This window comes from Nilaparvata lugens, chromosome 6 (assembly GCF_014356525.2).
Source record: "Nilaparvata lugens isolate BPH chromosome 6, ASM1435652v1, whole genome shotgun sequence".
NCBI classification, from domain to species: domain Eukaryota; kingdom Metazoa; phylum Arthropoda; class Insecta; order Hemiptera; family Delphacidae; genus Nilaparvata; species Nilaparvata lugens.
The window spans coordinates 24,102,759-24,128,401 of NC_052509.1; the positions used below are offsets into that span (position 1 = coordinate 24,102,759).

The window sequence follows — 25,643 nt, forward strand, 5'->3', positions numbered from 1 at the left end:
GTGATCTACCTGTTGAGAAGACTGAGGTGCTTGCTGACTGAGGAACATTTGATTATGGCCTATTATTCACTGTTCCATAGTCACATTATATATGGAATACTGCTGTGGGGACACTCTTCACACTGTGAGAGTATTCTTATGCTGCAGAAGAAGGCAGTTCGGATATTGTCATCCAGTGGTCATCTGGAGCACTGTAGGCCACTTTTCGCCAGACTTGGGATTCTCACAGTTTTTAGCCAGTTCATCATTTTCAACCTCTGATGTAGGATCCAAATAGAAAGTAGACCAGATACCTGCATGATCAGAGACCAGATCTAGTCACGGCCAGATGACATCAATGATGTATCATCCGCAAACAAGAGCGTTGAACCATCACTGTCAAGGTCGTTTATCAAAATTATAAATAGGATCGGTCCCTGAGGTACACCGTGGCTTACAGGGAGTAGACAGGAAGAAGCTCCACCCAGAGACACCACCTGCTGCCTCCCAGCCAGATAGGACTCCAGAATGGATAGCGCTGAGTCCACTACACCATAGTAGCGCAGTTTCGCAATCAGGATGAAATGGTCAACACAATCAAAGGCTCTGCTCAGGTCGCACAAGGTCAGCTCCAGAGACTCTCCATTCTCAAACACCTGTCCAATACGTTCAGCCACTTAATTTACTACATCCACAGTAGACCTCCCTCTTCGAAAACCGAACTGCATACTCGAAAGAAGGTTTTGTCTTTTAAAGAAGTTCTCAAGCTGGGGCTTGATGACTGCTTCAACCACCTTTCCAAACACTGGAGTCACTAAAATTGGCCTGAAGCTGTTAAGGCTCTGGTGGTCCCCCTTCTTGTAGACAGGAACGGTTTTTAGGTCTTCAGGAAATCTGGAAAAACAGCAGTTCTCAGGCATTCGTTGACAGCTGCTACCAGGGGATCTGAAATAGAATCAATCTCCTCTCGAAGCAGTGATTGTTATAAAAAATTGGTAAGTATTCAAATGAGTTTTACTAAATATTGAATACAGAATAAAAGAATTACAAACACTTTACCTTTGCTGTATTTAAACCGGTCGAGGAAACAATATTTGGTAGAAGTTTAGGGCCCCATTGTAGATCATCAGCAACTTTGCCAATAACCTCCCCGAAATGTTCAGTTAAAAGTAAACTACATAATTTACAGTATGATAAAGCCATTTTAATTTCAATTTAATTCCAAACAAAAAGCATGGCAAACTACAGTTTTAGGTTATGTTCTTATGTTATGAACTGTCAATATGATCATAACCACGTTTACAACAATAATCTTGATAAATTAAATTTGAAGTATAATTTTTTATTTCTCATGATATAAAATATGATTTTCAGTTGATTTTTCCAAATTCATTTACTTATATGTTTACTTTTTTAGTAACAAGATCAAGATAGCGTCGTCTGCTGTCAGCCTCAAATCGAATGACAGCTGTGGCGCTATGCTTGTAGTGTATCATTTTATCAGTCGCTGAGTCGCGTATCAAAACTAATGATGTGAAAGAGTTATTGCTGTAAAGATCAATCGTTTATTCATCTACGTTTACAATTGATGCTTTCGTCATAAAAATACATTTTCCTCGTCAGTCAAGATAAAATACATTAATCACTATTCGTTATCCATGTACCGATCACCCTCTGTTACTAGCTGGCATTCAGTCCACCTACGGCGAATAGGACGGTAGAAAAGCTGTCATGACATTTGAGGATCCTTTTTTTGTTGTCAAGGAGTGAGTATCAAATTAAAATTATCATAAATTTCTATTGCACAGTAATTTACAACTGATTAATCTATGTATTCTTAATAAGCTGAATGTTATTGTGATACCTAGATGAGTATGCAGACGATATTTGAGCTAATATGTAAATCAACTTGACTATTTAAATTTTTGTAAAACCGTTGGGAATTATGTAATGATAATGCTACCTGTTTCTGGTTTTTGTGTCAATTGAAAGTAGACTGTGAAGTGAAATATCATCATATCTAGCATCCTGTATTCTAACCTGAATTAAGTACTGTAGTTCTTATAGGCTAACAACTATTAAATTTCACTAAATGTCAGAGCTGGTAAAAACTGAAGTATCTTTAGATTATGGTATGTACCTTGCAGTGTAAAATCTTAATAAGCTTATTGTAAGTAGCTCAACCCAAACTCTTGAAAGTAAAGTTTTAATTACATTCGAGATCCATTTATAACCTACAATTTTTCCATTTTATTCTACATTTATATTGAAACAACATGTAATCCTTATGATTTATAAATTTTAACGTAGCTTCAAGTGTAGAACAACTGTTTCACTGTCTGAAACATCAACTTACTCAGACTATAGGCTACTTCATTTTTTGGGTCAAATAATTTTCTAGACTTGGTCTAGACTTTTGTATAAGAAATTATTATGTACAATATTAGATATAATCATGATAATTAATCTAATAAATAATTTTGATAGATATATTCATAAATACTACTTCAGGCTTTTAATAAAAGAGAGAATATCATCGTATTCATCTATTTGAGAACCATGGTGCTATAGCTTTAGTTAAGAAACAAAAGGGGCTTCTAAACTTTGGGTTGGATTACTTTAGGACACAATATAGTGCACATGACGCCGGTGTCTAAGCCAGAAGCAGGGCATGAGGCTGGATTTGCACACAACAGTGACAGTAAACAGTAAAAATATAACTCCCATAAGTTCTAATGGAATTATTAGATGTGGAAGGTTTACGTTCACAGCTGACTCAGAAATTATGCCTCAGCGTTTGAGGAGAGGAATCTTGTGCACCTGATTCAGTAATTCAGTATAATTATTCAGTCCATGATCGGCAGTTCGCCAGACAGACTTCGTCAAAGTTTAAGTTTGATCTGAGCGAGGCCTTTGATTGCGTAACTCATGGAATCCATCTTGAGGAGCTTGTCAGGTATGGACTTGGTGATAAGGTGCTCCCTCAGGTGATGAACCTCAGATCCTACTCGACTATAAGTAAGCAGATCATATCTGATTCCATTGAAGGTGCTCCCTCACAGCCTATGCAAGTTCAACATGGCGTTCCACAGGGATCCCCTACTCTTCCTGATCATGATGAAAGATCTTGGGCGTTTTGGACCAGTGCAGATGTATGCAGATGACAACACAATCTTCTCCAGAGGGAAGATGATTGAACAAGCTGATTTGCGGACTCAGCAGGTTTCTAGTGCCAAGCAGTGGTTTGACAGAAATAGAATCTGCTTGAATGGAGACTCAGCAACTAATCTGTGTACTTCGCAGCATTGCTGACTCTGCTCATGAATCAGTAAATCATAAAGCAGTAAAACTCCTGGGATTTCTCATTGACTCCAAGTTAACGTGGACAGGCTACGATGGAGTTTGCACCATGCTGGCACCGGTAATCTACTTGCTGCGTGGACTCAGAGCCCTCCTCAGCAGAAAATATTTAGTGATGGTGTACTTCGCCCTTTTCCATCCACATCTTCTGTATGGGACTTATTCCTGCTGTGGGGGCATGCGACGAGTTGCCAGAGTGTGCTGATGCTCCAGAAGAAAGCACTTCAAGTGATCACTTCAGTTATAGAAGAGTAATTTCATTAACTCTGCAATTAGAAGATTGTGCAAGAGTTAATCTGAGTAGTGCAAACTATTTGACTATTTAATTCTCATTTATTGAAATTTATGTAATGAAATAGAATAGGTACTTGACCTTTTTCTTTTGAGTATAGATGAGAAGTAAACAAATTCTAGCTACCGGTATTTGAACAGACAATATCATTCATTTTCAAGTTCTCTTCAGATTTGCATCTTGCGAAGGCCAAGCTACAATAAGCTTTAGAAACAAAGAATCATTGTCGAATATAATTTCAAAGGCATGAATTATGCCAACTAAATATAGATTGTTCAAAATAATTGGAATTTTCAACTTTTAATCAAGCAAATTACAGTATAATAAAAAATAGTTGGAACATTCCAATACTCATCTGATGTGGCAAAATTACTAGAACATTCGCTTCGAACTTGCATTAATTGTCCTCTTGAACTGTGTACTATCTTTCATTGTCAGGTTATCATCTTGTAATGCGGAATTGATTTTGACTTTATATAAGAATATTGGAGTCTAATAGTGAGCATGTACTGTTGGAAATTGAAACTTCATGTACATTCGGTTCACTTTAATTTTTCACATTTCATTCCAACAGTAACAGTGTTGGGAAATTACATTTACTGGGATAGCCTACTCTTTTCCTCATAATAAAAACGCTCAATTGCATGTATATTGTCATTCTAGTCGTGAAACACTTAACGAGAAAGAAGTAAAATTAGTCAATTTATTGCTCAAGAGATAAAAATATTGTTATTGCATTAATTTTAGGTGTCTTATCTATTGCTAGAATACATAAATAAACATTCTCTGCTCCCTTTTGCCAATTTTTATTTTTTCCAATAATTCAAAATGTTCATTAAGATTTGTAAATAATATCAATCTAGTCATTCGGGTAATAAATATTTATAATACAATTTACCAAGTTTTTTCAGAAACCTTGAGCTTTTCAACAGTGTTGACAAATATTTTCCAATAGTGGATATCTATCAATGAAATAAATATTTAAAATTTTGTCAGAACATTTTTAGTCTTCTGCTTGACTGAAAATCCCTTACTTGAAATTACTTCCATTACACTAAACAGATACATATTTTAAACATTATATTATGTTCGACTGTGTTGTATCAAAAACCAAGATTTGTTGGATTTAGATTTAGCACCACCATCTAACCATGGTTCTGTGTGAGTGTTTATATTAATTAATGAAATTGACATTTTTCTACAATGGTTTTAATTATGTAGAGGTTCGAAACATCAACATTTTTTTCAAATTTCAATTAGTTTTATTTTATTGATTTCATAGTATAAATAATTTAGAAACACGTAAAATTCAATTATCAACTTAGAAAAATATTTGAATTTAACATTTGTAAGAGTGCAACGAAGTAAGCTGGTTGCTAGTAAGTTAGTGCTAGTGAGTAACCAGGATTTGAAAGTTATAGCTCTTTCGCCTAGTTTTTATGACAGTACAATCATTAATAATTCAACGCCTTAATGTTATGATTACATCTTTCAATAACCATCAATGGTAAAAAAATTATCTAGTCTATTAATAAATCCACAATGTGATCTTTTTGTCTCTTGTTGTTTCAAATCTAGTTTGTGAAAATCAAGTTTAGCTAATGCACTTGGTAGGATTACAGTTATTAAAGGATAAATTAATTGTTCCACCCACGTATTATGTAGCGGAACACTATTCCAACTGATAATAGAAAGTGAATGACAGTATGTTCTAACCAAGCATGTTAGTTAGACAACGTTGAAAACAAATTTTTGAGACACGTCTCTATACGGTATGATGTGAGTCGTTTTGCACATGAGACCTTGAATATTCCGACCGGCAAACGTTGCACAGTGAAGGTATTGTTCTATGACAACTGTGTGGTATCTAATTAAGTTCGCTTTCAAGTTTAGCAGTGCTTCAATAAATTGCGTCTTCTAACAGACAGAGAGTCGCATGCAATCTGCAATCATTTTCAAATTAAGCTACAAAATTGTTGTGTTGTAAACCTTTATTCGTTTCTAGGAAAAGATTATCTGTTTCAATAATGATAATATATGATTTTTAAAACTCTACGTTCACTGAATCTTTATATAAATTACATCTTTAAATGTTTCTGCATTCATTTATAACTGTTTTTTCTCAAATACTAGTTTGTTTGTTTTTAATTCTAATGATAGCAGTCACTGATAATAGAAGTAGAATAATAGAATAATGAAAATGGTAAAATTAGATAATAGAAGTGAGTTTAATTTGTTTTAAATTTAAAGATAGGAAATCTGGTCAAATTATATTATTTTAACATAGAAATCAGGAACATTCAAATCTGAATGGGAAAATAAAATTCCAGTTCAATTATACCTGTTTGAAAAGCCACTCTCATTTGATTGTTGGATTCTCGTCTGTTTCATATTTGAACCCGAATAATTGCAATATAACTGTTAAATTTAACATCGAACTGTTATTACTGTTAAATTAAATATCTAACTGTTACTACAGTTGAATTTAATGATGAAATTAATATTGTGTTAGCTATCATTAGTTTTTTAACAAGTTTTAACATTGTAAAAGCTGTCATCTACAATTTTGCTTATTATTTTTGCTACATTTTCGAGTTTCTAGCAATTCTAATCAATAATGTAATTTTCAATTTTGTAGTAAAATTCCATTCAAAATCAATAATCCCTCTATAAAGATGTCATTAATCTTCAATTTTGCATAGTATTGTAGCAAAATGTTTGTGCTTTGAAATAAATGTATCATTATCGAAGTTGCCCTGTTAAATTTTCCAGCAGAACTCAATGAAAACCACTAATATATGCATTTTTGTGTTTGTAGGGAAGTTTCGAAGGCCCTAAATAAAACGAGAGGACTGTACCGACGCTGGGTCGGGCTGCAGGAGGACATCGGAGCCAATCTCTCCAAGGACGAGCTAGAGTGGACCAAGACTGAGCTTCGCAATGCACTGCGCAGCATTGAGTGGGACCTTGAGGATCTCGAAGATACTATTGATATCCTTTCACTATAAAATCTACTCTCTTCGGTTAAACGTAGTATGATTCATGCATAATGAATGGGAACCTCGAAACTGGTATGATTTGTGTTCGATCACTGTATTCAAAATGATGGCATATCGATTAGTCGGACCCATGAGAGCTGATTTCACTCCATCAGTCAAAGCCTAGTTTTTAGTCTCATCTATTTTGAAGTATATCTAATCCATTAATGTTGTATTTCATGGATTAAAACCCGAATCAAATAATAATAATAGACCTGAACACTTTATACCATTAAACTAAAATATTACCCAGCAATTGAAGCATGCTATCGGCTCGGGATCCAACAGTTTCGACAGTGGCCTACGTTGATGCTTCCGTTTCTTCTAATGTTTCTCTGTGGTTAGAAGGATTTGTATTGATGTAAAATCAAAAAATAAAATTTATATTATAGGACCACTGAACATTATTTTATTGTACAGTGCGCATCCCGTATCTTTGCTGCCGTGACCTTGAAACGGCATATAGGCAACGTATGGGCCACGGGGTGATAGATCAGTGGTTCTCAAACTTTTTACTTCAAGCCCCCCCTGCATAATTCAGCTGTAAGCCGGACCCCCTACATGTATAAGCATAGACTACTATTCATGTTGTACATATACGTATACGTATGTATATACCTACATATTGTACACTCAATATTTATTTAGTTGAGTTTTGCACATTCTATACATAACCCAATGTTGAAATAAGTTAGTTTCGATCATAATAAAACAACAAATTCTATACAAACAATAAATTATAATTTATTCAGGTACTACAGCTACTATATAGTACATAGTTGTAATTTTTGTTTCTCATAGAAATTAACAATACAAAGAGGGTCAGTGTGAAGGATGAGAAGGATGAGTTTGTTGAAACGAGGTGTCAGCTCTGATAACGCTACTCTAAGTTTCTGGGTCACATCCAGTCTTGGTCTATATTCACTTTCCATGGCAGCTAGAGCAGAAAACCCAGTTTCACACGGATATTGTAGCAAATGGAGTCTATATCTTCAATGCCTTTCTACTCAAAATTGGGTGTTCCTTTTGCACACCAATCCAAAAGGATGTAAGAGAATATTCTTCAAACTTCGTTTTAAGCGCAAAGTCACCTTGGAGATCAATGAGGTTTTCTTTTTCTATCATGTTGAGGGAGCACCTATTGATTGAGAATTTGAATTTGACAATACGGCTGATATAAATATTTTATGAGTAAAAATTACTCACATGTAATTCTAAAAATAGAAAGATAGCTTATCGTAATTATTTTAGAAGTAAATTTAAAACATTTTCCAACTAAGCTTTGCGCCCCTCCTGAGCATTCATCGCGCCCCCCTTGGGGGTCGCGCCCCACACTTTGAGAACCACTGACCTAGATGAAGGAGGCTCCCTTCAGAGCTTCCTCGAAGAAAGCTCCCTACACGCATGGATCCTTCAAGTTGAAAACTGAAACGCCTGATATATAGATGCAACAGACAGTACAGTAAGTACAGTACCGTTCAGTTGGTAGTCTATTGTTGGCCAGCAAGCGCATATGCAACTGCTTAGCATGGTAGATGCGTGCCTATGTTAAACGTTCTACAGAATTTCAGCCTAAAGACCTAGTCTCATGATTCTTTCTTTGAAAATGCATTCAAATGATTCTCTACATTATTCCATACCCGATATGTATACACGAATTATCAAAAACAAACATTTTTCCCGATCAGTAACTTTTTCATGTCATGAAAATTTCAAGATGTTGATTTCACGACTTGAGTACCTCGTTTACATCATCAACTAATTTTCAATTCTATTGACATAATTTACATCCTACAATGATTCTCATGATATTACCAAAGTCTCATAAATTTCTGTTTGTTAGTTTGAGAGTAAATGATTTGGAAATGGAAAGGGAACACTATTCACAAATCAAGTCTGATACTTATTAAATTCTATTTATCTTCTGAATGAGTAGATTCTCATTAAAAGTTCAAAGGACCAAAAAAGATGCGTAATTTTTAGTCTAATAAGATCATTTTTCTGGAATAATAATAGAAAGTTTTTAAAAATTGTATATGTTTCCGAATAGCTATAGGGAGGTCCACGTTATAATGGCAGTGTTTGACTAGCAATGATATTGCTATCCTTGTCTATGATTCAACAACGCGGATGGCGGTATCTCTTTCTCGCTTTGCTTTGTTGCCAGATCGTCTTTTAACAATGTAGAGTAGAATTAATAATTAAATAACAAAATATTTCATCTTAATTATGAAATTATTGAAAAATACAATTAATTTAATGCTTAATAAAATATTATTTTTTATTCTAAACGAGAATGAACAGTTAATATTACATCAATAAACCTGTATCAGCTACCGTCTATAGAAGGCATTGACAAGACTGAGGATCGGCAACGTTGTTTTCCTATCTTTCTTCACTACCATAATAACGTGGACCTCACTAAAGTATTGAGTATTATTGTAGTCGAGTGGCCCTCCGCGGACAGGCAAAGCTACAGGACCCGGACTATAACAACCCCTTGTAATTTGGTTCAGTATAAAGTTTCCAATGACAGTTAATAGTTTATTGCAGTAGTCGCTTGATAAATAAGGGCAATAAATTCAAATCAAAACCAAACAATATTTCATCCCGTGAAATAAAGTCAAGTGTTCATCTCGAAATAGATTGAATTTAGTTTTATTGGTCCATGTATTATACTCAAGTATAAAAGTATATGAAATTTACTTGACAATTGAAAACTAATTGACCGAGCGAAGTGAGGTCTAAGATTCAAGTCGACAGTTTGGCATTTCTCTTAATGTTTAAATGTTTATATGTTGCGCATTTACGGCGAAACGCGGTAATAGATTTTCATTAAATTTGACAGGTATGTTCCTTTTTTAATTGCTTGTCGACATATATACAAGGTTTTTGGAAATTTTGCATTTCAAGGATAATATAAAAGGAAAAAGGAGCCTCCTTCATACGCCAATATTAGAGTAAAAATCAGACTATAGAATTATTCATCATAAATCAGCTGACAAGTGATTACACAGATGTGTGGAGAAGCCATTCTATTGCTGTATTTCCATAAGGTCTATAGTTTCAATCAGGTACTTGTGGATGAGAATACTGCGTGAGATCTATTGTTCATAGAACTACTAGTTTATTATTTTGTCATAATTACGTGTATTATCTTCTTTGAAGTTGAAAATTCTCAGCAAAAATTTCATCTTCAAGTAAACTCTGAATCGCAAATTTAATTAAATTGATATAATTATTGAATTAAAATTAATTGATGAATAAAAATTTAAATATTCCCATAACCATCCTCAGTAGATTCAGAATCTTTTTGGGAAATTTCAAATTAACCAGTTCAGTAGTTCTAGAGTGATGATGCATCAAACATGTACGGTATTTCCTATCCCATAAAAAAATAAATGTTAACTGTCTTTCGTTTCTTAGAAATAGTATAGAAAATTACGAATATGTATTGTTATCTCATCTCATCCTTCTGCTGCTACTGACCTTAACTCATGTCTTCACGTATCGTAGAGAAGAATCCTTCAAAATTCAAAATCGATAACAAGGAATTGACAAGCCGAAAGAATTTCATCGAACAGACAAGAGAGGAAGTCAAGGTATGAAAGTCATTATTCTTTTTATTAATCAACTTCTAAAATGTATCTCTTCTCTGTCAATTTTTCCCCTTCACTGGCTTAGCCTAATTAGTATTAGATAATTTATTTGTCAATAATAAAATTATTTCTGTATACCTTCTCAATCTCCTTAAATTTATTCGCCTTCCTCCAACAATAGTTCGTGATAAGAAGAATGATTATCTTTACTCCTCAATGATTATTTGATTAGAATCTAGCCTATGGATTTTCTCATAATTTTTTCTTTTTAGTTGCATATTCATGCTCTGAAAGATTCAAAATTTCTTTATTGCGAAAAACATTAATATACAAATAAATAGCATCGTCATAAATTAAACATGGTAAATAAAAAGTATTTACATCCAAAGAAATAAAAATTCAAACACAAGCACACAAACAGCAAAAAAATACCCTCAAATTAGAAACTCCTCTTTTCTATACAGGCATTTTTCTATTAAAATATTTTTCATTGTTCTCTTAAATTTACCCACTTCTAGCTCCTTCAAATGTGCAGGAAGCTTATTATAAGCTCTTATGCCAAACTCCTTAAAGCAGTTCAATGTATTTGCATAATTGCACTCGTTCACTCTAAGAGATTCAGAGTTTCTAGTGTAATGGTTGTGAACGTTGCTATTTACAGAAATACCTTGCTAAATTAATTTTCACATATATAAGACCTTCAAGAATGTAAATAGCTGGTACTGTAAAAATCTTGCATTTTTTTAATAAATCTACACAATGAAAACGACTATTCACATTAGCAATGACCCTTACTGCTCGTTTCTGTAATACAAATAGTTTCTATTTCAAATAACTAATCAAACAACTCTCATTGAACATAACTTTAATAAGATGAATGAATTTTGAAAAAAATAATAATGAATAAAGAATGTTTGTTCTGAACATTTTAATAGCTTAAGAATCATAAAAAATATACGACCATTCGTTACATTTGATAATGTTCTCAATTCTCATTATCACTCTTTGTAAAATAGTTTAGCAAAAATACAGGATTGTTTTTTGTTTTTGCTTTATTCTCTTACGGTTGTAATTTAATTCACTATAATTTGTTTGTTCCAGTCTATGAAAGAAACCATGAATTTCAGTAGAGGGCGTGACAGAGATAGAGCATCCAGACAAGTAAGTGATTTCTGCTACATGATTTGAAAAACTTCACTAGAAAATGGCACAACTCTACCACTTCATTTTCACGTTTAGAATTTCATCTAAAAATTGTATAATAATAATCATTATTATTATTATTATATTTTTGTTGTGTGAAGCCACAAATTCTGAGCGGTGCTCAAGTGGCATACAACATGTCATTTTTAGAATGGAGTCACATGAATGCTCTAAAACACTCCTCAATGGTATAAGGACAAGCCTCTATCAGTGTCCTAATTATCTTTGAAACAAATAACTTATAGCTGCTACACAGCCTTATATCCTCGGGAATGCAATTAAAACACTTGAGTCCTGAATAATACGTCCCTTTTCGAGAAGAGTCAGTCTATGGATAGGGAACTGGAATAATCCTGTATTTTTACCTCGTGTTTCATAAGTATGACAAATTCGGTTAGCATTAAAAATATTTTAGTTTTTGAACACAAACGAAACAACTTCAAGGAAGTATATCGCTGGAACTGTAAGTAGTCGGAGTGCCTTGAATATGGTCTTACAGGAGAAAGATGGACCCACTCCCCCCAAAATCCGAAGTGATTTTTTCTGCATTTTTAAGTTTGTGTTCAAATGAATTCTTCCAGCCCCCCCAAAACAAAATACTAAATCTAATAAGTGAAAGAAAATACCAATGGTAAACCTTTAGAGCTGTCTTGAGATTTGAATTCGACTTAACAGTCCTCATAAACTAACAATATTATAGTATCGTTTTATTCTTGCTTGCTTTATGTAAAATATAAACTAGAATGATATTTTTTCATCTCAATTTTTTCGATGATCAATCTTGATAATTAATCTCCTAATATTAATACATGAGAAAAATGTCAACGAATGTGCAGTATTTGGAACATTTCATCGAAAATTATTTTTCAGTAACTAAACTATTTATTTTATCACACAACCTTTTGACTCATACCCGACATTTTTATCAAAATTAACTAATTCGAACATTCTTCGTTGAATTAGACACGGATCATAAGAGAATATTAAGTTTTATTATTACCATATTTTCAGCTATGATAATAATAATAAAGTAAGATCCAATTCTGAAGTTTGCATGAAAGGAAACTCAAATCTCACTTTATTATATAATGGCACAAAATCTTTGGTTAATAATCCGACTATGACAAAGAATGTTCGAATTACAATGATTTCTATCTCTAATTATCTTCCCAGAGACTTCATTACATTGGTTTATATCAATAATTCTAGCAGTCCAATCATTAGAATTGTCGTTTTAGAATTGGAATGTTATCAATGACGAACACAGTGTTTCACTGATAAATGTTGTTTACAAATGACGAAATTATTGTTTTCCGATACTGAAGTATAATTGTAAAAAGTTTATTCAATAATTTAATACATTCTTTACTGCTTTTACTTGGTGAGTTGAATATTTCGATAAATTTATTTTTACTCACTCATATTTTTTTTACAGATATGTCGATCATCAATATTTAATGTGATTTGCTATCTAGATTATGTATGCCTAATTATTATGTCTAATAAATTGATTGTTGTGTCTAATAATAAACCAAAAAGTATACAAGCTTTCATACAGCGAACTTCTCATTTCGAAAATAGAGCAGTGTCGCCTGAGAAACTATTTCTTTCCCGAATTTGATTATATATTTTGTAGCATCTTTTTTCAACGAATAAGTTTATGAATCAGTCCAAAAATATTTAAACTGAAAAAATCAAATTTGGAGAGATTAGATTATGAAGACAATGTTAGTCAATAGTCCCATATTTTATAGTAACACCCATATAAATTGCCCTGGGGAGTACCAAATTCCTTATAAAATTTTATATACGAGTATTTTTCATGTTGTAATAATACTGCAATTCAATATCACATAATATTACTCTAAGCCTAGTATTAAGCGTTATTTTCAATTTCATTTTAACTATGCGTTCACTCATTTAATTTTCATTTTGAATATGTTTATGCAAACATAATTTGGAACAATTATTTACAATCACACCCAATGACGTGAGGCTAACATTGAATCTAAACTTAGTTCTAATTATGATACCCCACTATAATAATATGTGCCGGGGTGATCATAGTATTCTTTTTTAAAACATGTATAAAAAATTTAGTTAGTAATTTTAGTTATAAAGGTTTCTTAGTTATTAAAGGTAGAAATAATACTTATAAGTATATTATAAAAATATGAGAGTAGTTTATCCATATCCTATTTACAATGAGTTCCTCGGTCTGGTAAATGCCAGTATAATATAACCAATTCTGTACTGCTCTTTTAAATCTATTTATATTTATTTCGTCCTTTGCGATCTGCAGGATTTTATTGTAAATTCTAGGACTTAAATATTGTACAGATCTCTGACCAAAAGCTGAGTTTATTCTGGGAACGAGTAGAAAATTCAGATTTCTAATTCTGGTGTTGTGGCTATGGAAAATTAAATCGGTAAAATTGGTATTCTTCTTAATATAAATTACTAAAACTAATGCATTAGTCCAGGCAATGAATGCTTAAAAAATGGTATAGAGGGAAATGTTTGGAAGACAATTTTTAACCCCACAGTTCTGTTTAGGATATTAAGGAGGTACACATATAAAAAGTCCCCATTCCTAACTCATGTTCTAAGGGGATAAGGGTGGTTTAAAAGTGGCATTTTTCAGCGTTTTGCTTCCACGCTCATATCTTGAGAACAATGCGTTCAACCGACATAAATAGCTATTTAAAAATGAAGCGTGATAAATTTCCTGCACTTTTTGTTTTGTGGAATTTTGTGATATTCCCAACAGTTCTCAAGATATTTGCTCTTGAAGGTGTGTAATTGTTAAAATAACAGGTTTTTATCCAATGTTTTGCTCTTTCAAGGCTTATAACTCTTCAACAATGCATTTTTAGCACTAATAGGATGTCGGGAATGATATTCTACATCCAATTCTGATGTTGAATTGGAAAGTTGCAATTTTATATGATTTGGCAACCCTGGGCCAAGTCTCAACTTATTTTACACCGACTATAATAATTTTTGAAAATATAAAACTAAATTTAATCCATTTGTGCTTCTTACTAAACATACCCTTGTGAATCACGGGTTAACCACTAGTCTTTTATAAAAGATGGTCTATCACACCATCGAAATCATCAGTCTGTGCTCGGTTGAGAAAGGAGACTCAGTCTCCAAAAATTTCCCCATTTCTAATGTAAGTTTTTTCAATCTATTTATATCTTGTGTCTCCTGTTTTAATTTATATATATATATATATAAATATATTTATATATATATATAAATTAATATATCTATATTATATATCTCTGCTCAGCTGAGAGTCTGCTCGGTTGAGGAAGGAGACTCAGTCTCCGAAAATTCCCCCCATTTCTAATGTAAAGCTGCGTACACATAAACGCGCCTCCAACCCGCACCGAGCACGCTCCGCCCTCGTACCGCCCTCGTTCCTCCATCGAACCACAGTCGCTCCGCCCCCGCACCCATCATGAATGTTATGGAAGATGTTGGATCTTCTCGCGTTCCCCGGTCAAACCATTCTTGCTCCCCGGTCGATCATCAATCGCTCTGCTGGAGTGACGTTCGGTTGCGGAGCAGAGCGAAAGTCTGTACGCACCTTAAGTTTTTAAGTGTTTTCAATCTATTTATATATTGTGTCTCCTGTTTATATATATATATATATATATACAAAGATATTTGATAGATTGAGTTGTTTGCAGCCATTGTTGGAGAGTGGCGGCGGCGGCAGCAGCATGAGTCCAATGCGAGCGGTGAGTGCACACGGCACGACCAAGTACTCCAAGCTGCACAACGAGATGGACAGCCCACAGCGGGGGGATGGCGGCGCGGGGGGCAGGGGGGGAGTGCTGGAGCAGCACAATCAGCTGTTGACTGCCCACGACGATCAGCTGGAGCATATCAGCAGGTCGATCGGCACGCTCAAAACTGTGTCGCATCAGATCGGCTCTGAAATCGACGAGCAGGCTGTGTAAGTAGACACATCAATTGAGTAAGGCTGCTTACATATAGAAATATATTAATACTTATTACATAATTGTGTAAGGCCGCTTACATAGAGAGAGCAACTATAATGAAGTCCACGTTATAATGGCAGTGTTTGATTAGCAATGGTATTGTGTATCCTTGTCTATCATTCAACAGAGCGGTTAGCGCGATCTCTTTCTCGCTTTGCTCTGTTGCCAAATCGTCTTTTAACAATGTAGAATTATTCATTAATATTAACAAAATATTTAATCTTTATTATGAAAATTGTTCATCAAATTATTGAAAAATATAATTTTTTGCTTAACAATATGTATATGATTATTAATGAACAGTTAATATAACATCAATAAACCTGTATCAGCTACCGTCTATAGAAGGCATTGACAAGACAGAGAATCGGCAACGTTGTTATGCTATCTTTCTCCACTGCCATTATAACGTAGACCTCACTACGGGAGAAGCTACGAGCTGGAAACTTGAGCCGGTATCTCTAAAAACTTGATTTTTCATCTTACAAAAATTTCAAGCTTTAAATTTCTCGAATCAAGTACCTCGTTTACAAGAGATCGTTGGCCAATTTCCAATTTATTTAATTAGCGCGATTGGCATCCTGCAGCAATTCTCATGATATTTCCAATTTTTCATCAATTTCTGATGGTTGGAAACTAAAAGGGAACACTAATATTACAAATCAAGTCTGATCCTTTTAGATTCTATCTATCTTTTTAATTTACGTTGAAAGTTCAAAGGATACAAGTGTAAATTCTATTCTACTCAAATTTATCAGTACTACTAATAGATTAATCTGTTCTAGGTTATATTTTTCTATGGTTATACAATATAGCTGTAAATTTCAAGTTCATTAAACACGTAGCTATGCTTCGCTAGAAATACGTCTTTGGAAGATGTAGCCGTCCCATCCCTCAATGTTAAATCTAAGCTATGAACATCAGTCCCGTTGACAGGAGCGTAGAGTGAGGTAGGATAAGATTGCCAGATAGGACGGCTAAGTCTTCTGAACACGTAATTCTTGTTTAGTGTGTAATGACCTTTACAGTACAGTTTTATGATAAACCATCACAAATATTCAACAGTAACGTGTGCAGTCTTCTTCTGTAGCATCTGTAACCGAACATATACTGGTCTCATTACAACTATAGTACTGTAAGTAAAATAGTAAATAAATAAGATTTGCACATTTCTTCAGTTCTCTCAATTGAATGGTTAAATAGTGAGTTGATAGTAACGTGACTAGCGAAAGACGTAAATATGCAGATGCTTCAGTTTCCGTCGCGTAGCAATCAACATATTGCTCTCTGTTTGAGTAGACTTGAACACTTTTCCTATTCCTATTCTCATTTGGTATCCCGTTTTTCTAAACCATTGTTTATTCTCTTTCCCACTGGCGTACTATCAATTTTGTCCTTCAGGTTTGATAGTTTTACAACCTGTTCCTAATGGTAAAGTTATCGGTTCCTTAGCAATAATATCTTGATGTAAGTTATGAATTGGGTCACTATTTCTGAATAAAAACTCCAGTCTAGAGTAAATCAAATTATAATTTCATGACTCTTTGTCATTTAAAAATGCAAATTACATAAAAAGAGACAATCAGAGCAAATTACAGATCGAAAAAATAGTAAACACAACTACTTCAGATAGTCCTTAATATCGGCTCAAAAATCTTCTTAATACTAGAATTAATGTGTTTCAAATGGAAATAACAAATACAAATCTTACAAACTAGAAACGATACTCATCTTATTTAGTCAAAATAGTCAAATAGTCAAAATTATTTATTACATATTCTTCAAGAATAGCAATTGTTGTCAAGAATAAAAAAGTATATATATAATTATTTATATTTGAATTGTTTGTATTTCCAATTATATTTTGTTCACTGCCAGTCTGTGTCTCCTGTTTCAAGAAATTCACATAGTTTGTACATGGGCCTTCCTTTGAGAAACTCACTAAGTCTTTTTTTCAATGTCACACAATCCAGCCTCTTTATCGTCTCCGGTAGGTGATTCCACAGTTTTCTGCCCACGTATGAAGGTTTCTCTTGGAAGATTGCCGTCCTGTGCCTTGGGAGTAGCCTACATAGTTGTCTGCCTGACGAGTGACGTATTTATGAACATCTGTGCCTCTATGGAGATTTAGTCGGCTAACATGGGTGATGACTTCCATGATGTAGATGTTGGTCACCGTCATGATGCCCAGATGACGGAAGGCATCTCGACATGTATCTCTTTGTTTGAGACTTGCCAGCACTCTTATAGCCCTCTTCTGATGTGTGAGAACCCTCTTTAGATTGCCCGCAGACGATCCCCCCACAGAATAAGCCCATATCTCAGGTGGGACTCTACCAGGGCGTAGTATGCTGCTTTTGCCGCTTCCAGTGTTTCAATACACTTCACTCTTCTTACCACATAGATTCCTGAGCCTATTTGTTTGGGACTTCGTGACGTGTGGCTTTTGACTAATATATTTTATTAAAATTTAACTCTCTGAACAAGAAAAAAACAAAAATGTATTTTTAAAACTAATAGAGACCACCTTGAAATCGCGTCAATTATGATGCGGATTGAGCCAAAACAAAATTTTTCCTCTCTTCATATACTATATGACTATATTCACAATAAATCTTATTATTGGGAAATGTTATTTCAGTTGATTATTTCACGGGTCAAAAATTAGAAATGGAATAAAAATACAAGAAGTGCAATCTAACAGCGTTATCAAAAGGTGGAGCTGTGTCCAAACAAAAAGTAAATCCATACTGGTTTTCAAACAAAACACTTTAATAACTTAATTGAATGCTGTTCTAATCGTTCAAGTACTAATTTTAGATTATTATTGTGAATTTAATGTTGATTTGAGATCAATTTTGTTCGTTTGTAATCACCAATAATTTTGATAATAAACATGTACAATTATTCTAACTTATTCCTTTTATTTTTGGACAGTTTCATCCTCTAGATTTCCTTCCGCTGTTCAGTTCTTCAGTCAATATTTGCAGCAGCAGTCTATTTATATAGCTTTCATTGGTTATTGGAAATAATTATATTATACAGTAATAATATTCCTTTATACTAAAGTGCGAGATAAATTACTTTTAACACGGCTCTTTCTCGAAGACGGAGAGGTCCGATGCTCTATCCTCCACTAATCACTCCCACTACCTAGCAGCATTCTCCTTCTTTTGTGTCTGAGTGAGAGAGCTTTGTAACGCGACGCGGCAACACTCCCCTCCATCTATTGCTGGCAATGTTCCAAAAATAGTGTACTGGTCAGCAGGTATATTGGTTTGTGTATGTTACGGAGATGTTTTCATCACAAGAACATGAAGCAAAATGACACGGCGCATCCAATTGTGCGCAGGATGTCCGTCTCTGTCTATGCTACAAACGGTGGAGGGAGAAATGGGTTTCTCCTCTTCATGTTAAAAGTAATTTATCTCGCACTTTAGTTAGGTGTATATTCTGAATAAAAGAGGTTACGACTTGAGCTTCCAGTCCATAAAATATCGGTGATGTAAGATTGTGTGAAATTGTCTGTATATTAAAAGTTTCTAAGCTGACGGCTAACGTGCTGTTAGTGCTGTCACATTGCACATATTCAATCTCATGAACTTGCATGAGGAAGTGTCAATTCATGGCAACGTTGATATTTGGTCGACTGGCTCAAGTCTCAACTTATTTTATTCAGGCTGTGCTATAACGTTATTAGTTTCTGATTAATTCTTTCAAATTTTTTTTAAATTCCAGGTTTGTTAATTGAAAAATAATATTTGTTGTTATTTTGCAGGATGCTTGATGATTTTGCAGCAGAACTAGAAAATACAGATTCAAAGTTGGACTCAACTATGAAGAAGGTGGCCAAGGTTCTTCACATGTCAAATGGTCAGCTCTTTTCGATTAGCCCATTTCATTAATATGTTTTCAGTAATATTTACTTTAATTAGTTTTATAAAATAAAATTCAGACCAATTCACTCAATTGTGATTGACTATTTCGAACTTTCTAGTTAGTAGCTGGTACAACAGTAAAATAATCTTATTAACAACAATGTGCAATAGTTTTATATTATCAATTTTGTTTATGAAATGATAAATCGAGATGTGGTAGTGGAAATTTCTAGTGATGAAACTATCCCAATATATAACCTATAAACTTGAGTGTATATGAAGTGACATTGGGTAATGCGGGGTCGCAGAACATCCAAAAGGGGTAACATTAATTTTTCTTGTGTTTAAAATTGTCCAGTATTTCAAGTTTTTGTTATTTGTGTTTATTATCTAAAATTATTAAAACATTCAGAATAATATAAACATATTGCCATTTAAAACCAAAAACATAACCTCCCCAAACTTTCCTTTTACCTTGAAAACATAATTAAACAGAACCTTTTAGGTTATGTTTGTCTAATTGTATAGGCAAGACAATCTAGTCCGGGCGCAAATGTCATGAATAAGGCACTCCGTGGTCATTTTTGGATAACAGCCGTGGAAGATGTCTCAATTTCTTCGTTAGGTCTAGCATAATAAGGATCGTGATGATGATAAGTCGAAATCACAGGCAAACATCTCGGAAACAAGATGGCCGCCAAAATTTTCAGGGTTTTGCTATATCGCTTGTATTTCAATAACCGTTCAAGATATTCAACCGTTTTCCTAGGCGAGAATATTTTTAAAATCCTCCTCTACAATTTTTGTATAAAATGTATGTTTCAAGTTTTTGAAGTTGAATAAATCATAAAAAGAGTGGTCGAAATGAGACGATTCTCTCGAACATCATAGTTTGATTAATTCTAAACACTTTGGTGATGAAACCAATCCGATATCTCTCACAATAACTGAATAGCAAACGATATAAAAATTTCTGTCAATAATAAACGCCATCTTGAATTTTTCAATGATGTCAAATATTTTCGTTGTTTCAATCATCAATATTCTTATTCGGCTTGTTTTATCGAAGAGATTGAGACCATTTGCAAGTCTCTATCTTGAATTAGTCATGAAAAAATCGATTTTATAATTCTATCTTGTTACCTCATGCGTATGGAAAAACGCACGAAAAAAAGAAATCATGCAGGATTGCACAGGCAGCGCAGGGCGCTGGAGAACTCATTTTTGACGTACAGCGCATTAAAATATATCGTTCCTAAGTTGAAAAAATGCTCTAAATTTCATAGATTTAAAATTTATCTGTATCTCTTAAAAGCTATAATAGAATGAAATTTGAAAAAAAATAAAAAAGTAACTAAAAAATATGCGTTTCAGAGGAAACTTTTATAAAACAAAGATTGTAGAGGAGGATTTTAAAAATATTCACTGCCTGATGTTTGCCTGTGATTTCGACTTATCATCATCATCATCACGATACTTATTATGCTAGATCTAACGAAGAAATTGAGACATCTTCCACGGCTGTTACCCAAAAATGACCACGGTATAACATTTGCGCCCGGACTAATTTGAGATTCAGCCAATCTGAGGAATTTGCATCCGAAAAGATCTCTGTTAATCAAAGCTATAAAAAATAAAATTACAATTTTCAAATTCCTATATCTGTATATCACTTACACCTTATACGTTAATTCACTTATCACTCAATATGTAATAGAATATTAGTTTTTACAACAGTTTTATACTGAGGGTATTTAACAAACGAGTAAGATGTAGAGTTGAGACACAAGTGAGCGTGAGCGAGCATAGTTATAGTTTTTAGTTATTATAGTTTTTATAGTTATTCGTTTTATTACTTCCATGAAACACATTAATTAGCTAATTATAAAAATAATACAAATACATATGGAAGTAATAAATTATCATTATTTTTCCAATCGGACAGTGTTGATATCTTATTTCTTATTATAAGAAATGCTATCATTAAAAGGAAATTGATGATTTTCAATTGTTATTGACATTTTCAGACAGGAGACAATGGCTGGCGATTGGTATACTTTCAGGAATCCTGCTATTGGTCATTGTTCTGTTCATTGTGCTGTGAATCCCAGTCAGCGATGGCCTCGAAATGGAGCATCTCATTGACTGCTATTGCAGCCTTGTGCGGCAAGTATTACAAATGCGTCATTGCCGCCCTCACGGACCTTGTACAAATATTTAGTATTCATCTAGTTATCGTTTATGAAATCCAATGCAAAGTATATATTATTATGAGTCATTAAGAGAATTTTTATTGTAACGTTGGAGTGATTCCCTTGAGTGAATTATCATTGTAACTTGGTTGACCCCTAATATTAGACTTGCAGTGCAGGATTTTCAATTGAGGGTAGAGGGATGGTGCAATACGGCCTAAATACAGTGTGGTTTTTGTGATTGTGTGCTAGGAAGTGAATTTATGTGTTGAAAAGTGGCTATGTATGTTAGTGAGTGCCTATGTGTGTATGTATGTGTGTGTGTTAGTACCTCAGAAATCATTTTCATTAAAGAACATTTTTCATTGATTGAAATTCCTGCTTTAATTAATGAATTCGAAAATGCCAGTGTGCTAATTAAACTGTGTCCTAATTTTTCACTATCATTGGATAATCAAATTGCAAAATGGTCCCGCCAAAAATGAATAGGTTTCACAGCAAGTGCCTATTATACAATAATGAATTCTCACTATGAAATAGAATAATAACATGAATTAGAAGAAACTCTCCACAGGTTTCGCATTTTTTTTTTTCATTAAAATAAATGAAACCGTGTAAAATCGCTTCGAGCTGGTTTAACACAAATTCCATGAAAATTGTTTAACGATTTCTAAAGAATGGATCAAATGAAAGTTTTAAAGATAGATTTACTTATTTCCAATTCGTTAAAATATATTTGTTAAAATATATTTATTAAAATATATTCATGATAATCTTGGTAAAAGATTATGTTTCAATTTTAATTTTCATTCATTTTGATATCACTATTGGCATATTCAATATTTTAAATTATTGATATTCTCGAAAAAATGAAAATTCAATAAAATTTGATGTTACTTATCATACATTTTTTACAATTATTACTTTTAATAAATAAATATCAAGTTGGCGAACAATTGGCAAATCTTGAATGCTGAATAAAGATGAAAACAATACGCTCTTATGGACTATTTTAAAATTGCAGAAATTCCACTACTGAAATTTTTTTAAGTATATAAAAATTCGATGTTAGCATTTTATGCATTACTTATAGATTTTTTATTTCCTTTCCGCTATGTATAAAAACGTTTGTTTGAATAAATCTAAACTGAAGAAAACGTTTTAAGCCATCGCTCTACCCTCCGAAACCCACCGATTTTATAATTAGTCTTTAGCAGTGCAGTTGATAGCATAGCAAAACCTTTTATCTTTCTTATCGATTTCACAACTATTTTAATCTTGACTTGTGAATCTTGGTTTTGGGTCGATCTTCTTTCTAGTCTATTATTAATGTAGTTTTCTAATTCAGTACTTTTCCAAGTATTTAACTTTTTATTCATCACAACAGAAAGGGTTGTCTCATCAAGTTTTCAACATTTATGTTATCATGTGCAAATTAAATTAAATCCACATTCTTTATATTTGCTACTAGCTATAAAGTCGTCATAATGTTGAAAACTTGATAGTTTCTTCATCTTACAGTAGTTGGATCCAATTTTTATCGACGCTGTTATGCAAATTAATATTTTGTTTTGACAATAAATATTCGGTTTAAATAAAACTTATTTCAAAAAGTGTAATGTTTAGACAATTTTGCCATTTCTCGACACTCTTCGAACTTTTTATATTTCTTGATACTATTCCTCTCCTAACTGTTGCCAACTTATTAATTCTTACAATCTCTGAAAAACTGGTTTGTCAGTTGCTCTTACAAAATAACATTGACTCTTATTGAACTTTAAAACTGTAGGCTGAAATCTTACATCCAATGTATTTATTAGTAAGTTACCTACATAGACAAGTTTCAGCCAACATAATTTTAATTCAGACAGTAGTGTCAAATTCTCTCCTGTAAAACTAATATTTTAAACTACATATCCCTTAAAAACAGTCAGATTGAAACTGTATCTGTAAGGTGACATTTAATATTGTAGACATAATTTTTGTGGTGAATGAAATTTATTTTATTATCAATCTAGTTGATTAGTGATAAAAATAACATAAATCAGATAATAAAGAAGACGTTCTGTTAATTAAAGGTATTAACCGATTTAGCTAAAAAAATCCTAAACTCTATAATGTAACCAAAGAAATTGATAAATTTATTGACGAGGAAGTTCCATCAGTTTGGAGTCTTGTTTCTGATAGAGAGGTATAAATTAAGTAGTTTCTCTAATTCAATATCCAAAACATCTCTACTTGGTTATTTTAATTGTATTTTATTTCTGGTTGATAGGTAAATGTGATTTTTTATCGCTATGTGTATAATAATTCTGGATTATGGACGAACGTTGTTCAGTTGAATTGGTCCAAAGATTGATAAATAAGTTGAAAAAGTGATGGTAACACACCCTTACCATTCTGGTTCATTTCAAAAAGTACTTTGAAAGCAAAGTAGAAGCTGTATTGTTCTCTCGGATTTTAAAGTATTTTGGTGCGCTTATTTCATTGTGAATCCATTTCATTTTGGTTCACTATACAACTTGAAACGTTTATGCCTAAGTTACACAAAATTTTGTTAAATTTCAACCGCACTTAAATGCCACGTGATTAAAACCAATCAAAGAAGCCTTCATTTCAGAAAAGCATTATCTGATTGGTTCTCGAGGCATTTATTCATGATTAAGATGTAACAGGCTTTTGTGGAACTGGATAATATAATTTTTTCTTGAGAAAATATTAGAATCGCGGTCTAGTCATCTGTGAATTCTGTTACTTCACAGAGATAAAGTGCTAAAACTCATCAGGTGCCGAGATCAATAGGTCTGGTATCATTCACCTAAGTAACCCAAATCTTAAGCTCATTTGGTAAACTTGAAAAATTGAAAATTTCATGCCAAAAAAGTAATAATTATTATCATCTTTACATTATCTAGTTTTGCTCCATAGTATTATTGTGAGCGTATATAACAATACCATTTCAGTACATCCATTCATCATCTTAAACGTCATAAGAAACTTTCTAACATAATAAAAATTCAATAGGCTGTAATTGTCTATGGATATTTATGCTAAAAATAATTAAAATGGAAAATTCAAGTTGAGCTCCAACCAAAGGTGTTGTCAATATTAGTTTATTGTTTAGATAAGTTTCCACCATTTTATGTAAACTGTGCCCTGTGTGAACATTCCAACTTAATTATAAAATTTAAATTTATCTACTACTTATCTATTTTGTACTATTTTAATAAGTACAAACAATAAGATGTAATTAAGAAATAATTTAATGGTGTTTAGTTTCAATTGTAGTCTGAATTGTTTTCCATTTATATTTTCCCAGTATTTCTTTATTTTCAGAATTGATTTTAATCAATTCTTACAAATTTCCAGCTTGGTGGAAATAATTCTAGGATTACAAGAATTATGGCCAATTTAATTTACCATTATATTGAATTCATAACTAATTCTCTCAAGACATAATGATGCTCCCTTATCAGTTCATCTCTGTAATATGTACAGATTAACACTTAATTTGTTGATAATATATTATAACTTAACTTTGATCTCAAATGTCTGATGCATCACTCACTAGAAATTCGATAATTTATATTGAAGGTACGGCACATATATGTGGACCGGTTTTAATTGTAAATATATATTATATGTGAATAGAGGAAATATTGTAGCATGTATGTGTATGTGTAAATTCGCCAGGCATCTACTGTTTCATTATGTTTTCAGAATACTCAAAATGTTCACTCACATTCACTTTGGCTTATCGTTGGGATTATTATTTTTATCCATTACTACCAATTCTTTTGGATTATTAGTGGTTTACATACTTTATTATCATTTGTATATTTTGTTGCTGGCTGTGAATAAATGAATTGGAGCTATCATTGTGAAATTTCTTACTAAAATAATTGGAATAAATGAAATTATACAATTAAGTTGTGTGTTTCAATGATTTTCAAATATGTTAATAACATTGATGAGATTTAACCAACCATTTTTATTGTATGTGGCATAAGGCTGGCCTTTTCGACCGAATCGCTCAGCCATTGATAACTCTTTATATTTTATGGCCGAACATTCTGCTTTAATTAT

At 32.9% G+C, this 25,643-nt stretch overlaps 2 protein-coding genes across 2 annotated transcripts in view; one reads left to right on the top strand and one right to left on the bottom strand.

The window, feature by feature from the left end:
- LOC111047569 (DNA-directed RNA polymerase III subunit RPC3) overlaps positions 1-1,449 on the bottom strand; it is a 30,453-nt gene extending 29,004 nt beyond the window's left edge. Inside the window, exon 1 of the mRNA XM_022333354.2 lies at positions 1,039-1,449. Coding sequence (XP_022189046.2) covers positions 1,039-1,182 — 144 coding nt within the window. The 5' untranslated portion in view covers positions 1,183-1,449. The remainder of the gene's footprint in view (positions 1-1,038) is intronic.
- LOC111047571 (syntaxin-6) lies at positions 1,446-25,482 on the top strand. The gene is made up of 7 exons (XM_039430492.1): positions 1,446-1,745; positions 6,450-6,622; positions 10,177-10,271; positions 11,370-11,429; positions 15,173-15,441; positions 19,266-19,360; positions 21,393-25,482. The coding sequence occupies exons 1-7, from the start codon at positions 1,711-1,713 to the stop codon at positions 21,467-21,469; spliced, it is 804 nt and encodes a 267-aa protein (XP_039286426.1). The 5' UTR covers positions 1,446-1,710; the 3' UTR covers positions 21,470-25,482.
- Positions 25,483-25,643: the final 161 nt, after the last annotated feature.

Coding starts and splice junctions, on each gene's coding strand:
- LOC111047571 (XM_039430492.1), top strand. CDS start 1,711: ATGACATTTGAGGATCCTTTTTTTGTTGTCAAGGA. Junction 1,746..6,449: donor CCTTTTTTTGTTGTCAAGGA/GTGAGTATCAAA, acceptor TTGTGTTTGTAG/GGAAGTTTCGAAGGCCCTAA. Junction 11,430..15,172: donor GAGATAGAGCATCCAGACAA/GTAAGTGATTTC, acceptor AGTTGTTTGCAG/CCATTGTTGGAGAGTGGCGG.